General features: G+C 41.9%; 1 protein-coding gene across 1 annotated transcript in view; it reads left to right on the top strand.

Moving 5' to 3' along the window:
* Positions 1 to 558: 558 nt before the first annotated feature.
* The window catches only part of LOC135504168 (diacylglycerol kinase alpha-like), a 50190-nt gene continuing 35453 nt past the window's right edge, over positions 559 to 15295 (top strand). Inside the window, exons 1-7 of the mRNA XM_064922507.1 lie at positions 559 to 823; positions 6414 to 6500; positions 6824 to 6900; positions 12844 to 12976; positions 13184 to 13258; positions 13373 to 13422; positions 15162 to 15236. Coding sequence (XP_064778579.1) covers positions 6425 to 6500; positions 6824 to 6900; positions 12844 to 12976; positions 13184 to 13258; positions 13373 to 13422; positions 15162 to 15236 — 486 coding nt within the window. The 5' untranslated portion in view covers positions 559 to 823; positions 6414 to 6424. The remainder of the gene's footprint in view (positions 824 to 6413; positions 6501 to 6823; positions 6901 to 12843; positions 12977 to 13183; positions 13259 to 13372; positions 13423 to 15161; positions 15237 to 15295) is intronic.

Here is a 15295-nt window from a genome sequence, read left to right on the forward strand (position 1 = left end):
GCACACCCACCTGTGCCAAACGCCTTGATCACACCGACAGTGTCATTTCACAAAATGGCACGCAGCATAATCTAGATGTGTATAACAAAAGTTCAACCGTCACCTTCTGCTACCAGTTCTGTCAAGCCGTCTGCGCATACAGTGAGATAAATCCAACGTTTGCACTACATAGAGCGCACTGCAACTGCCTCTGCAACTCAATGCTGTAAGGCAAACGCAGCGTTCCATTGAAAATGAATGTACCTCTGGTGTACCAAAAATCAATAACCCTATCCGTGTGAACGAGGCGAAACTGGTCCAGACTTCTTGGCGGAAGATGTACTGTAGTTCGCTATAGGCTCACAGAGCATTGAAAATCAAATGTAGGAAAAATGTCATATCGATTGCAACTGAATTTGTCCATCGCTGCTCTATTATAGCCTAGGGCACATAAACGATAAGAGAAGAACGCACATCCATATACTAGAGTAGACTGGGGAAAATGGGGCAAGCCCAATGTAGACTACATCCCCGCGTTAGTCAAAGTGCCCGCAGATGACAGTTCGAGGCGGTGCTTTGCTTCTTTTTTTAATAGCTAGGGAGGGGGAAATCGCTGAGTCGGGCGTGGCAGTCAGCCAATCTTTCTTGTTATCTCTGGGTAAATGAAAGCTGACAGCTAGACTACCTTTCTTGCAGCGTCCACAGACAATTTCCGTCGATTTGCTGGGTGTAAAAACGTTGAATTGTGCCTCGATCCTCGCCGAGGAAATATCTTACCGGACGGACGGCACGACACTCCGCTTAAGGACGACAGACAGACCACGCTCACCATCGCGAAATATAGGTAGGCTAATTGATGCTCAAAACAGCCTCATTTAGTACTACTGCCTGAAGTTCAACGAATCGTGTATGCTTGTTCACAACTTTGCATACAGATATTGCCTGTGAATTTCGTTGCGCCGCTGCCAAGTTTGGGTAAGATACATATTTCATGGGAGAGACGGTATCCCTCGCCTCGCCCAACGGATCTCAGTTGGTTCCCTGGTTGGGCAAAACAGGCTACTTTTGAGTGGGATCCTACTGATACGTCCAATGAAGGGTTTCTATATACATTGGCTATATCTGCAGCTTCTGTTCCCATATTTCTCCCCTTTGAAACCTATAGCCTAACCTTTAGACATGCTCCTCTTTAGACTATAGTTAACATAGGGCATGTTTTATAGCCTAGAAGGAGAGATAAGCATATAAATTGAATATACTGTTTAAGGTTTTACATAGTGATAAACTGTCACCCTTATGGCTCAATATTGTAGACCAGACAGGTTGGAGACACGTTTTACAACTGCCTACAGACAATGTTGGACCTATGGTCCTTGATGCAAGGAGCTCTGTCTGGATGGAAAATGCAATTTTGGTTTATATGATTTTCATTAGCAATGTGACATCCTTGCAAATAACTTTTGACTTTTAATCATTTAGATGGCAAGTAACTGTATTATTCAAACAACTGACAAAGCAACACATTGCTCAACACACAATAACCATAGTGCACCATTTAAGACATGTTTGTCCCTTCTGATATATTTACTTCACTGTGTGCTTATTTCCCTTGGTATGTGTCTCCTTAATTAAGTTACCTATGGGTAAAGTAGGTCTTCTGGCCATGCATTTAGAACATGTTGGCAAGTAGCAATCAGAGTTGAACTACATTTTGGGCTTTCACCAGGTTTCCTTTAACATTTTACATTTTTCTGGGTCATGCAACCACAAACAGTCACAGGGATGGTTCTGAAACTTTTAATTTTGTCTTTTGAGTGTATTTCTGGCTGGACATATTGCTAGCATGATGTGGCCTAAAGGGTGCCTTGATAACCCTGCAAATAACTATTCCATTATTTGAACAACAGATTACCCAGAACATTTTAGGGATTTGAAACGAGATGGTCATTTTTCATTGCTAGTGTAGTTTTTGCATTTCCATTCAAGTCAAGTGAGGTCATCAGTTCCTTTTTAAATCTATACCATTTCCTGGTTTCCCTCCCCACTGGAAAATTGGTTGCCAAAAAACAGAAATGTTATCCTCGTTCTGGGAAAGACCGTCTCTTAATGAAAAAGTCATACTTAACCTGCACAGCTAAGTAATCACAGGGAAACACCGAGAGAGGCATTCCTGGGCAGGTCAACCTGTCGGTAAGGAAACAGACATCTCTACAGACGGATCAGGAAGCGGGTCACACTATTGCTGCAGAGAATTTAAATGTAATTAATTAAATTAATCTAATAGGGATCTATAGAGCTTCTAGAGGGATTGTGTGTGTTTACAATCATGCAATCGCACAATCTAAACATTTGATAATTTACTCCCTTTGCCCTATACACAGATTGTACATTACAATGGTTTTACAATGGCAGTACAGTAAGAGTAAACCGTTCCTCCAAACATGTGCCAATGCTCAGCGTGAAAGTGGCGTGGTTACTGGAGGGAAGGGTGCACCCTCACAAGTCCAGGCGGGTTTGTGTTGTTTTCTGTATTGTACGCACCACAGTGTTCCACGGGACTAACTCAACACAGCCTGCTGAATAGGATTTTTTTTACGTCATACACATTGTTTGGTTAATAAAAAAGGCAACAAGCTGTGCCTCGCCCACATTTGCCAGAAATGTGTGATTCATGCATAGGAGCCAAAGTCTCTCCACTCAGACAAACCCTGCCTAACATCTGGCATTTGTTGTTTACGTCTCAAATGTCATTAACCAGGTAATGGGTGAACTTCCAGTGATCCAAACTGTGTTATCAAGGAGTTGCACTCCAGCTCTGTGGTCAACTGCGGTCAACACTCAATTAAAAAAAATAATTAAAAGATGTCGCAAAACTCATGTCATAGGCTTTGTTTTATTTTGGATGAACCTTGAGAAGTGACCTTCTGAGCAAAGGGTCCATTTTAGAGCAAGGATATCAAACTCATTTAGCCCCAGGGGGCGCATTCAGTCTTCAATGAGGTCTGGAGGGCCGCACTGAAAATTGGTTATATTTCCTGTGCAAAAAAATAGTCCTCTAACCATAGATTTTGGAATGTTCAATGCTCCCTGTCTAGCTTTCATTTGAGTGATTATTACCCAGTTGGACACCTTTGTTTGTAGGTCCATTATCATTTCTACAGTTTATTTGGTTTGAGTTATTTTGTCCCTTTAGTCATTTTTTTCTTCTTCTCAAGCACCTGTGGGCCGGATTAGACCCCGTATGTTTAACACCCCTGATTTAGAGAGAGGTTCCCCCATTCACAGGATGTTTAACACGTATGTTTAACACCCCTGATTTAGAGAGAGGTTCCCCCATTCACAGGATGTTTAACACCCCTGATTTAGAGAGAGGTTCCCCCATTCACAGGATGTTTAACACCCCTGATTTAGAGAGAGGTTCCCCCATTCACAGGATGTTTAACACCCCTGATTTAGAGAGAGGTTCCCCCATTCACAGGATGTTTAACACGTATGTTTAACACCCCTGATTTAGAGAGAGGTTCCCCCATTCACAGGATGTTTAACACCCCTGATTTAGAGAGAGGTTCCCCCATTCACAGGATGTTTAACACGTATGTTTATGATTTAGAGAGGTTCCCCCATTCACAGGATGTTTAACACCCCTGATTTAGAGAGAGGTTCCCCCATTCACAGGATGTTTAACACCCCTGATTTAGAGAGGTTCCCCCATTCACAGGATGTTTAACACCCCTGATTTAGAGAGAGGTTCCCCCATTCACAGGATGTTTAACACCCCTGATTTAGAGAGAGGTTCCCCATTCACAGGATGTTTAACAGGATGTTTAACACCCCTGATTTAGAGAGGTTCCCCCATTCACAGGATGTTTAACACCCCTGATTTAGAGAGAGGTTCCCCCATTCACAGGATGTTTAACACGTATGTTTAACACCCCTGATTTAGAGAGAGGTTCCCCCATTCACAGGATGTTTAACACCCCTGATTTAGAGAGAGGTTCCCCCATTCACAGGATGTTTAACACGTATGTTTAACACCCCTGATTTAGAGAGAGGTTCCCCCATTCACAGGATGTTTAACACCCCTGATTTAGAGAGAGGTTCCCCCATTCACAGGATGTTTAACACGTATGTTTAACACCCCTGATTTAGAGAGAGGTTCCCCCATTCACAGGATGTTTAACACGTATGTTTAACACCCCTGATTTAGAGAGGTTCCCCCATTCACAGGATGAGTCACAGTGGCGTGGGAGGAGAGAGGGTGGTAGCGCCGGGGAAGACTCATAGCGGCTGGCTGGCTGGCTGGCTGGCTGGCTTGGCTGAGGGCTCCCCCTGTCCTCCCTCCCGTTAGTCACTCGTGGCAATGCTCTGATGGAGCAAAGCTGATGTAGGGAAACACTTTCCATAGCAACCAAGCATGTCCTTCCTTCTGTCTGCTAACCTACCTGATGTCATTTAGCTGGGTGCTTATATTTGTCCTATTTAAACACATGCACAAGTGTATTATAACCATGTGTGAATTGGGGTCATGAGGGAGGCCAGTTTGGTGCCCTTTTTTGACTTCACGTGCCTTTTTATATATAGTACACATTGTTCTGTCTGGTAGTAATTTCCAGTCTGCGTGTAAAAATCCTGCATGCAAATGTCATATCTGATCAGGAAGTCGAGAATCAGATTTTACCCAGGTTGCTCGGTCTTAAATAATGGCAGACAAGGATGGTATACCGTCTGTCCGACATGAGGGAATGGAAACATGCAGATGTCAGCATGTTTCTTTGAAGGACATGAAGAATGGCCATCTGCCATATTGCCACAGGCAAGGGTACACATCTAGAAGTAGCCTAAAACTAGATTTGTCTTGTTTAGAAGCACATCTTTATTATGCTCTTAGAAATGTATTTTTTATGTTCACGTTAGCAGAAATGAGCAGTTCTGATTTGATTACTTATTTGAATTGTATGGTTAAGGCCCTAACAGGAATCCCAAAATGTAGCATTATGTGCAATATAAAACTAGTCATTGGAGTTGGTAGTTATCAAGATTCTTATTTAAAGGCACTTGCCTGCCATATTCCACTTTTTCCATCAACAAGTGCAGGTTGACATTTGTCATGAGTTTTGTCCTAGAGACAGAACTGAGTGATTTTTTTCCCCCTTAGATAGGCCAGCTGCAAAGTCAAAATTGTCTGTTAGGCAGGGTAGCCTAGTGGTTAGAGAGTTGGACTAGTTACCAAAAGGTTGCAAGTTCAAATCTCTGAGCTGACAAGGTACAAATCTGTCGTTCTGCCCCTGAACAGGCAGTTAACCCACTGTTCCTAGGCTGTCATTGAAAATAAGAATTAGTTCTTAACTGACTTGCCTAGGAAAATAAATTGTAAAAATGTAATGAAAACACATTCTTTTGGTCTTAATTTACAATTAGGGTTAGCAGTGTGGTTAGGTTTAAAATCTGATTTTATGACTTTGTGTCTGTGCTAGCTAGTGCCCTCTGCAGAGCTGCCTCCCAGATTCATGACAAAAAACAATAACCTGCTCAACAAGTGGCACTTTCCTGTCAAGTCTCTACTCCCTCAGCTGATTGGCTGCCTGAACAAAATTGCTAGGCAACGCTGCTAACCTTTTGAGGAGAATTGAGTTGGGACGGCGTGACCCTTTTGTTGGCACAGAGAGAGACAGTGGTTCCGCGTCACATGTAAAGGAGTGGGCGTTTAGGAGTTTAATTAGGTTTCAGTACTACTCCATGACTGACTGTTGACTTCTGACTGCTGTAGGTATATACTGACTGGTCGACCTATACTCCTGCAGTGTTATTAGGGACTGGAACAGTAACCCATTTTTAAATGGAGATTATGGGTAATAAAATAATTGTATAATTTGGAAAACTGGGTCAGACATTTCAAGAACACAAAGAACAAAGCTTTGGGGAGACATACTCTTGAGACGTATGTCTCTGGTGTGTCTGTGGCCTGATACTGCTTATTTAGAGCTTACTTTGAAGTACAGTGGTCAGAGGTGTGAAGTGTTGCTTGAAACCGTTTATGCTTAGAAGTTATGAGGCTACATCGTTTTTGCTCATTGTTGTAATTTTGGAGTGGGAATTCTGACAAACATTTTCTCACAACCCTATTAACATCATGACTGGAGATGACTAAAGGGTATTGAGGGGTATTTGCAAGCCAGATCTGGCGTTGAACTGTGGTTCTTGCCAATTTGCAGATGTAAATCTTGTGGGTATAAACAGGCCGTTTCTAACTGGTTTGCATGGGGTTATGATCTGAAGCGTCTTGTGACATTTCTAAACAAAACCTCACGAGTTACTACCTAGGACTGTTCAGCTTACAATTCTGGTTTGATGTCTGAGCCGCCTCCATTTCACGTTCACACAGAAGACTGACGACTTGTGTTCCTCCTCCTCTCGCCCTCTGGCGGTTTGTGCAGACGCAGGCAGCATGTCCACCTCCACAGTCACAGAGTTGAAAGAGCTGAACCCAGTTGACTTCATCCAGCTACAGCAGTACATTGACTGTGAGTACAGGCTGGCAGTTTCCTTGCACCCCTTTCCATTTACACCCACACGCTGTCATATCTGTATATTTCTAAGTATCTGCAAAACGTTGCACCATTGCGCCCACATTATCTTTCTTGGTAGATCTCTGGATTTAGACATTTTGAACATCAATGTTAAGGAACATTTTAAGAACGGAATTTCAATGTCGTCACCGGCCATGTATGAATGTTGCTATGTAGAATATATGCAGTTTTCCGGCTATAATTTGATCATTTGTGATTACACATTGTTAGAATCATTACTTCGACAGATGTTTGTTGTGCGTTTCTTCTCCTCCTAGACTGCAGGCTGAGGGTTAAAGATGTGCTGAGGGAATTTGATGCAGATGGCAGGCTGGCCCAGCACAGACATGGAGAGGTGAGAGGAAACAATGGCCAGGTTGATACTGACCCCACCACAACTCATGTCTGCTTCAGTCTATCTTAAATGTTCGGGGTACATATTAGTTTGTGCTCATGTGATACCCCATCAAAAACAAATAATTGGTTTCCTAATAGTAAATCCACTAACAAACATTTATCGTGTTTATAGATGTGACTTCTATATAAAGCCAATCAATTCTAAGAGACATGGCTTCAGGGATTGATGAATTTACAAGCAGCTGAAGTTGCTAAAAGAAATTACCTTTTCAGTTGTGCCAATTCTGTAAGGTCTGTGTGATGTGTTGGCCTCATGCAGAGTAAGCCATGAGGGGATTTTAACTGGACAGTTATCAATATTGCCGATATCGGCAATATTGATTAGGGTAATTGCCGTCTAAGAGGAATAAAAGTGGTAGACTAGCAGTAATTTAAGGGCAACCATGGGTTACAGAAAAATACATTTTGCAACAAGGATAATGACAAAGCCACACCCTCTCAAAGTACTGTAATTATCAAGGAAGTGGAAAATCTGACGAACATTTTTGGCGTGGTTATCTAATCCCCTTCTCTCCTCCACACCAGTCTCCTTAACATTGAGGTTGGGCTGAATAGTGGTGTCATATACTACATAACTGCCACAGTAATAAAGTATCACCCAGGGAAAAGCAACCGCAACCATAAATGGGTTTGTGGTTCAGTATTCCAGGGGGAATTCTGATTTGAGGCCCTTAAGCAAATTAGTCCCCCTACATATTTCCAGAAAAAAGTCAGGTGGCACAATTTATTGAAATGGGGTCTTTATTGGGTATCTGACAACTTCAGGAAGTTATGCACCAAACCCCTTATTGTACAATCTAGAACAGGGTTTGCCAACTGGCAGCCTTTGGCTATATTTTATTTGTCCCCACATTATAAATAGTCTTCCAGTCCCTGCTGCCTTCAGAAAGGATTCACATGCCTTGGATTTTCCACATTGTTACAGCCTTAATTTAAAAATGGATTCAAGTTTTTTTTGTCCCCGGCCTACACACAATACCCCATAATGTCAAAGTGGTGAAAACCTAATCTGAAATGTCTCTAGTCAATAACTATTCACCCCCTTTCATGGAAAACCTGAATAAGTTCAGGAGTAAAATGTAGCTTAACAAGTCACATGTATACTGGACTCAGAGTGCAACAAGTCTTCAACATGATTTTACAATGACTACCTTATCTGTACTCCTCACATTATCTGTAAGGTCCCTGAATCAAACGGATTCAACAACAAAGACCAGGAAGGTTTTCCAATGCCTCGCAAAGGGCACCTATTGGTAGATGGGTTAAAAAAACAAATAGAACACTATTTACACTTTGGATGGTGCATCAATACACCCAGTAGCTACAAAGATACAGGCATCCTTCCTGAATCAATACTGGAGAGAAAGGACACTGCTCAGGGATTTCAGCATGAGGCCAATGGGGACTTTAGTTTAATGGCTGTGATAGACAATTGAAGATGGATCAACATTATAGTTACTCCACAATACTAAACTATTGACAGTGAGAACAAGGCTGTAGAATAAAAATATTCCAAAACATGCATCCTGTTTGCAACCGCACTAAAGTAATATTGCAAAAAAAGGGGCAAAGCAATTAACTTTGTCCTGAATACAAAGTATTGATTTGCCTCAAACATAACATTACAGTGTACCTCCATTTTTTCAAGCATAGTGGTGGCTGCATCATGTTATGGGTATGCTTATAATCAAGGACTGGGGAGTTTTTCCTGGATAAATTGTTTTGCTAAACACAGGCAAAATCCTAGAGGAAAACCTGGTTCAGTCTGCTTTCCACCAGACACTGGGAGAGTAATTAACCTTTCAGCAGGACAATAGCCTAAAACAAGGCTACATCTACACAAGCTGCATACCAAGAAGATAGTGAATGTTCCTCAGTGGCAGTGTTAGTTCTGACTTAAATCTGTTTGAAAATCTATGACACTACTTAAATAATTGTCAAGCTATGATCATCCAATTTGACAGAGCTTGAAGAATTTTGAAAATGGACAAATGTTGTACAATCCAGGTGTGGAAAACTCTTAAACTTACCCAGTAAGCCTCAGCCGTAGTCACTGCCAAAAGGGGATTCTAACACTGTCTTGTGGGAACATGAAACTCAAAAAATGTCACTAAGGGAACAAAGAAAATCACTGACAACCAAACAAAAAGGAGTTCTGAAACACACATGGGTGCCCACTGAAAGTTGCCAAAGCCACTCATAAGGGGTTCTGAAAGACACCCACCATGGATTCCCACTAGGTTTGCCTCCAAAAAGACAAAGAAAACCCCACAAAAACTTAGGATGTCAAGTAAAAAGAATATGGAGCAAAACAAACAGGGGAAACCAAAAAATAAGCTTCTTTCAAATGTATATAGGTTGCACTTGGCTCACACATCAGCAGTCATAAAGTTTAGCTCTCCCAACATCTCTCAAGCTCAACAAGAGCACTGGGCCAGCTACTCCTAAAATAGCACCTGGGCCAACACAGGTGAAACACCTTCCCACTAACGAGATGGAAACCAGCACAGGTGTAACACATAACGACTGACGAGGTGTCACCAATCTGTGCGTCCTTTGTCTTTTGTGCTATAATGCTATACGTGCTAAAAGTCCAACCTCAAAACATAAATGGAAAAACCAAAACCTGTAACAACATGTATTGACTCAGGGGTGTGAATACTTTTCCAAAAATGTTCAATACATGTTTTCACTTTGTCATTATGAGGTATTGTGTGTAAATGGGTCAGGGGGAACAATTCATTTAATCAATTTAGAATTCAGGTTGTAACACAACAAAAATGCGGAATAAGTCAAGGGGTATGAATACTTTCTGAAGGCACTGTATATATTTCTTATGGTTGGATATGAAAGACTGTAAAACCGCCAGCAAATTAACTCCAAGTGATTTTAATTTTGGAAATCTGTTCCAAAGTATTCCCGCGTATAATAGAGATACAGTGTCTTCAGAGAGTATTCACACCACTTGACCTTTGAAAACGTCCACATTTTGTTTTTATGGCCTGAATTCAAATGGATTAAATTGATTTTGTTCTTACCCATCTACACACCATACCCCATAATGAAAAAGTAAAAACATATATTTTTTGCAAATTTATTGAAAATGAAATACAGAAATATCTTATTTACATAAGTATTCACACCCCTGAGTCAATACATTTTAGAATCACATTTGGCAGCGATTAGTCTGTTAGTCTTTCTGGGGAAGTCTAAGAGCTTTGCACACCTGGATTGTACAATATTTGCACATTATTATTTTTTAAATTCTTCAAGCTCTGTTAAGTTGGTTGTTGATCATTGCTAGACATCCATTTTCAAGTCTTGCCATAGATTCTGCCATAGATTTTACTGCCATACAGTAAAAACTGTAACTAGGCCACTCAGGAACATTCAATGTCGTCTTGGTAAGCAACTCCAGTGTACAGTATATATATATTTTTTTTTTGTGTGAATTTTACCCCTTTTTTCTCCCCAATTTCGTGGTATCCAATTGTTGTAGTTACTATCTTGTCTCATCGCTACAACTCCCGTACGGGCTCGGGAGAGACGAAGGTTGAAACGCATGCGTCCTCCGATACACAACCCAACCAGCCGTACTGCTTCTTAACACAGCGCGCATCCAACCCGGAAGCCAGCCGCACCAATGTGTCGGAGGGTACACCGTGCACCTGGCAACCTTGGTTAGCGTGCACTGCGCCCGGCCCGCCACAGGAGTCGCTGGTGCGCGATGAGACAAGGACATCCCTACCGACCAAGCCCTCCATAACCCGGACGACGCTAGGCCAATTGTGCGTCGCCCCACGGACCTCCCGGTCGCGGCCGGTTACGACAGAGCCTGGGCGCAAACCCGTGTACAGTATATTTGATCTTTTAGGTTATTGTCCTGCTGAAAGGGGAATTTCCCAGTGTATTTTGGAAAGCAGACTGAACCAGGTTTTCCTCTAGGATTGTGTCTGCTTGGCTCTACTCAGTGATATGATTTGTATTTTTTTACCCATTTACCAATAAGTGCCCTTCTTCTCTCTGGTCTTTGTGGTTGAATCTGTGTTTGAAAGCACTGCTCGACTGAGGGACCTCACAGAAAATTGTACGTGTGTGGTACAGAGAGGAGGTAGTAATTCAAAAATCATGTTAAACACTATTATTACGTTACAGCCTTTTTCAAAAAAAAATAATTTTTTAAACTTTTTTTAAAATTCTCATTAATCTACACACAATACCCCATAATGACAAAGCAAAAACAGGTTTGTAGACATTTTTGCAAATGTATTAAAAAATATATATATATATCACTTTTACATGCTTATTCCGACCCTTTACTCAGTACTTTGAAGCAGCTTTGGCAGCGATTACAGCCTTGACTCTTCTTGAGTATGACGCTACAAGCTTGGCACGCCTGTATTTGGGGAGTTTCTCCCAGTCTTCTCAAGCTCTGCCAGGTTGGATGGGGAGCATCACTGCACAGCTATTCTCAGGTCTCTCCAGTTCGATCTGGTCCGCGCTCTGGCTGGGCCACTCATGGACATTCAGAAACTTGTCCTGAAGCCACTCCTGTGTTGTCTTGGCTGTGTGTTTAGGGTCGTTGTCCTGTTGGAAGGTGAACCTTTGCCCCAGTCTGAGGTCCTGATCGCTCTGGAGCAGGTTTTCATCAATGATCTCTGTGTACTTTGCTCTGTTCATCTTTCCCTCGATCCTGACCAGTCTCCCAGTCTCTGCTGCTGAAAAACATCCCCGCAGCATGATGCTGCCACCACCATGCTTCACCGTAGCGATGGTGCCAGGTTTCATCCAGACGTGACGCTTGGCATTCAGTCCAAAGAGTTCAATCTTGGTTTATTCAGAACAGAGAATCTTGTTTCTCATGGTCTGAGTCCTTTAGGTGCCTTTTGGCAAACTCCAAGCGGGCTGTCATGTGCCTTCTACTGAGGAATTGCTTCCGTCTGGACACTCTACCATGAAGGCCTGATTTGGTGGAGTTCTGCAGAGATGGTTAACCTTCTGGTCTGTTCTCCCATCTCCACAGAGGAAGAGGGACTCTGGAGCCATGTAAGCGTGACCATCAGGTTCTTGGTCACCTCCCTGACCAAGGCCCTTCTCCCTTGATTGCTCAGTTTGGCCGGGCGGCCAGCTCTAGGAAGAGTATTGGTGGTTTCAAACTTCATCCATTTAAGAATGATTGAGGCCACTGTGTTCTTGGGGACCTTCAATGCTGCAGAATGTTTTTGGACCCTTCGCCAGATCTGTGCCTCGACACAATCCTGTCTCGGAGCTCTACGTACAATTCCTTCAACCTCATGGCTTGGATTTTGCTCTGACATGCGCTGTCAACTGTGGGACCTTATATAGACAGGTGTCCTCCTTTTAAAATGAATGTCCAGTCAATTGAATTTACCGCAGGTGGACTACAATCAAGTTGTAGAAACATCTCAAAGAAGATCAATGGAAACATGATGCACCTGAGCTCCATTTCAAGTCTCATAGCAAAGGGTCTGAATACTTATGTAAATAAGGTATTTCTGTTTTTTATTTGTAATAAATGTGCAAAAATGTCTAAACCTGTTTTTGCCTTGTCATTGTGGGCTATTGTGTGTAGATTGATGATGGAAAACATTTATTCAATCAGTTTTAGAATGAGGCTGTAACGTAACAAAATGTGGAAAAAGTCAAGGGGTCTGAATACTTTCCGAATGCACTGTATTTGTAATTATGTTCCGGCCCACTGACCATCTGCTTAAGGAAATATGTAGTTGATGATCCCTGCTCTAGGAATTAGTCTTCTCACCTAAATCACTCTGCTCTGAATCCGACTGTTTTGATGACTATTTTAGAAACCATCCATCTCCCATCAATTTACTGATTGATATCCCATCTTCTGTTCCAGTGTATCAATGAGGAAGGCTTCCGTCTCTTCCTGAAGACCTATTTGGAGGTTGAGGACTTCCCTAAGGATCTCTGCCAGCGCCTGTTCCGTTCCTTCCAGAGCGGAACCCAACTGGCCGGGCAGGACAACGCCAGTATGTTTATTTGCCCATGTGTAGAATACCTCTCGAATACCATGTGTTGGCTTATTTTGTTGTCTATAGTTTAGTCATCAGTTTCACTATTGCTATGTGTTGTTTTTTTAAATCAAAGTCCACAGACTGAACCTGAATATGTAGCTATACTGTGTGTATCCTCTTCACCATCCTCCTCACCCTCCTTGTCCTCCTCCTCTCCTTTAGAAGAGGTCTTTCTGAAGGATGTTTCGTGTTACTTCTCTCTGTTGGAGGATGGCCAGCCCAGAGACAAGCTGGAGTGTGAGTCTTTATCATATTTTCTCCACTGAGTAGCAGCTTCTTGTTGCAGTCTATTTGTATAGATATTTGTTTGATTGCCTTTTCAAGATTTTTATATGCACATTTTTCCCTCAGTTGCTTTCAAACTGTATGACAGAGATGGCAATGGAGTCCTTGACAGCTCTGTAAGTCAATTTGTAATATTTTTTTTTGTGAACTACAAAGAATAACTACATCCCCCTAGGTATTATCCCAGTTTCCCCATTACCCATTTCAAAATAATAACAATGTAATAACATGTAATGACTGCCTGTTGTTGCAGGAGACATCACCTCATACCCTTTCATTTTTACAGTACCAGTCAAAAGTTGACACACTTACTCATTCAAGGGTTTTTATGTATTTTTACTATTTTCTACATTGTAGAATAATCGTGACGACATCAAAGCTATTAAATAACATATGGAATCATGTAGTAACAAAAAAGTGCTAAACAAATCAAAATATATTTTATATTTGAGATTCTTCAAAGTAGCCATCCTTTGCCTTGATGACAGCTTTGCACATGCTTGGCATTCTCTCAACCAGCTTCACCTGGAACTCTTTTCCAACAGTCTTGAAGGAATTCCCATATATGCTGAGCACTTGTTGGCTGCTTTTCCTTCACTTTGTAGTCCAACTCACCCCAAACCATCTCAATTGGGTTGGTCATCTGATGCAGTCAAATAGCCCTTATACAGCCTGGAGGTGTGTTGGGTCACTGTCTTGTTGAAAAATCAATTTTAGTCCCACTAAGCGCAAACCAGATGGGATGGCATATCGCTGCAGAATGCTGTGGTAGCCATGCTGGTTAAGTGTGCCTTGAATTCTAAATAAATCACAGACAGTGTCACCAGCAAAGCACCATCACACCTCCTCCTCCATGCTTCACGGTGGGAACCACACATGCGTAAATCATCCGTTCACCTACTCTGCGTCTCACAAAGACACAGTGGTTGGAACCACAAATCTCCAATTTGGACTCAAGGACAGATTTCCAACGGTCTATTGTCCATTGGTCGTGTTTCTTGGCCCAAGCAAGTCTCTTCTTCTTATTGGTGTCCTCTAGTAGTGGTTTCTTTGCAGCAATTCGACCATTAAGGCCTGATTCATGCAATTTCCTCTGAACAGTTGATGTTGAGATGTGTCTGTTACTTGAACTCTGTGAAGAATTTATTTGGGCTGCAATTTCTGAGGCTGGTAACTCTAATGAACTTATCCTCTGCATCAGATGTAACTCTGGGTCTTCCTTTCCTGTGGCGGTCCTCATGAGAGACAGTTTCATCATAGCGCTTGATGGTTTTAGCGAGAGCACTTGAAGAAACTTTCAAAGTTTTGGAAATTTTCCGGATTGACTGACCTTCATGTCTTAAAGTAATGATGGACTGTCGTTTCTCTTTGCTTATTTGAGCTGTTCTTGCCATAATATGGACTTGGTCTTTTACCAAATAAGGCTATCTTCTGTATACCACCCCTACCTTGTCACAGCACAACTGATTGTCTCAAATGCATTAAGAAGGAAAGAAATTCCACAAATAAACTTTTAACAAGGCACACCTGTTAATTTAAATGCATTCCAGGCGTCTACCTCATGAAGCTGGTTGAAAGAATGCCAAGAGTGTGCAAAGCTGTCATCAAGGCATAGGGTGGCTACTTTGAAGAATCTCAAATATAAAATATATTTTCATTTGTTTAACACTTTTTTGGTTGCTACATGATTCCATGTGTGTTATTTCATAGTTTTGATGTCTTCACTATTATTTAACAATGTAGAGAATAGTACAAATAAAGAAAACCCCTTGAATGAGTAGCTGTGTCCAAACTTTTGACTGGTAATGTATATCAGGTCTTCTCATAAGAATAACTAATACTCTTCTTCCTACAGGAGGTGGACCGGATCATTGCTCAGATGATGCATGCTGCAGATTACCTGGACTGGGATGTGTCTGAGCTGAGACCAGTAAGTGTGGCCAAATGTGGGATGTCCCTTACAATTACTGATATCAGAGGAGAAAATAC

This window comes from Oncorhynchus masou, chromosome 18, assembly GCF_036934945.1.
Source record: "Oncorhynchus masou masou isolate Uvic2021 chromosome 18, UVic_Omas_1.1, whole genome shotgun sequence".
In the NCBI taxonomy this organism is placed as follows: domain Eukaryota; kingdom Metazoa; phylum Chordata; class Actinopteri; order Salmoniformes; family Salmonidae; genus Oncorhynchus; species Oncorhynchus masou.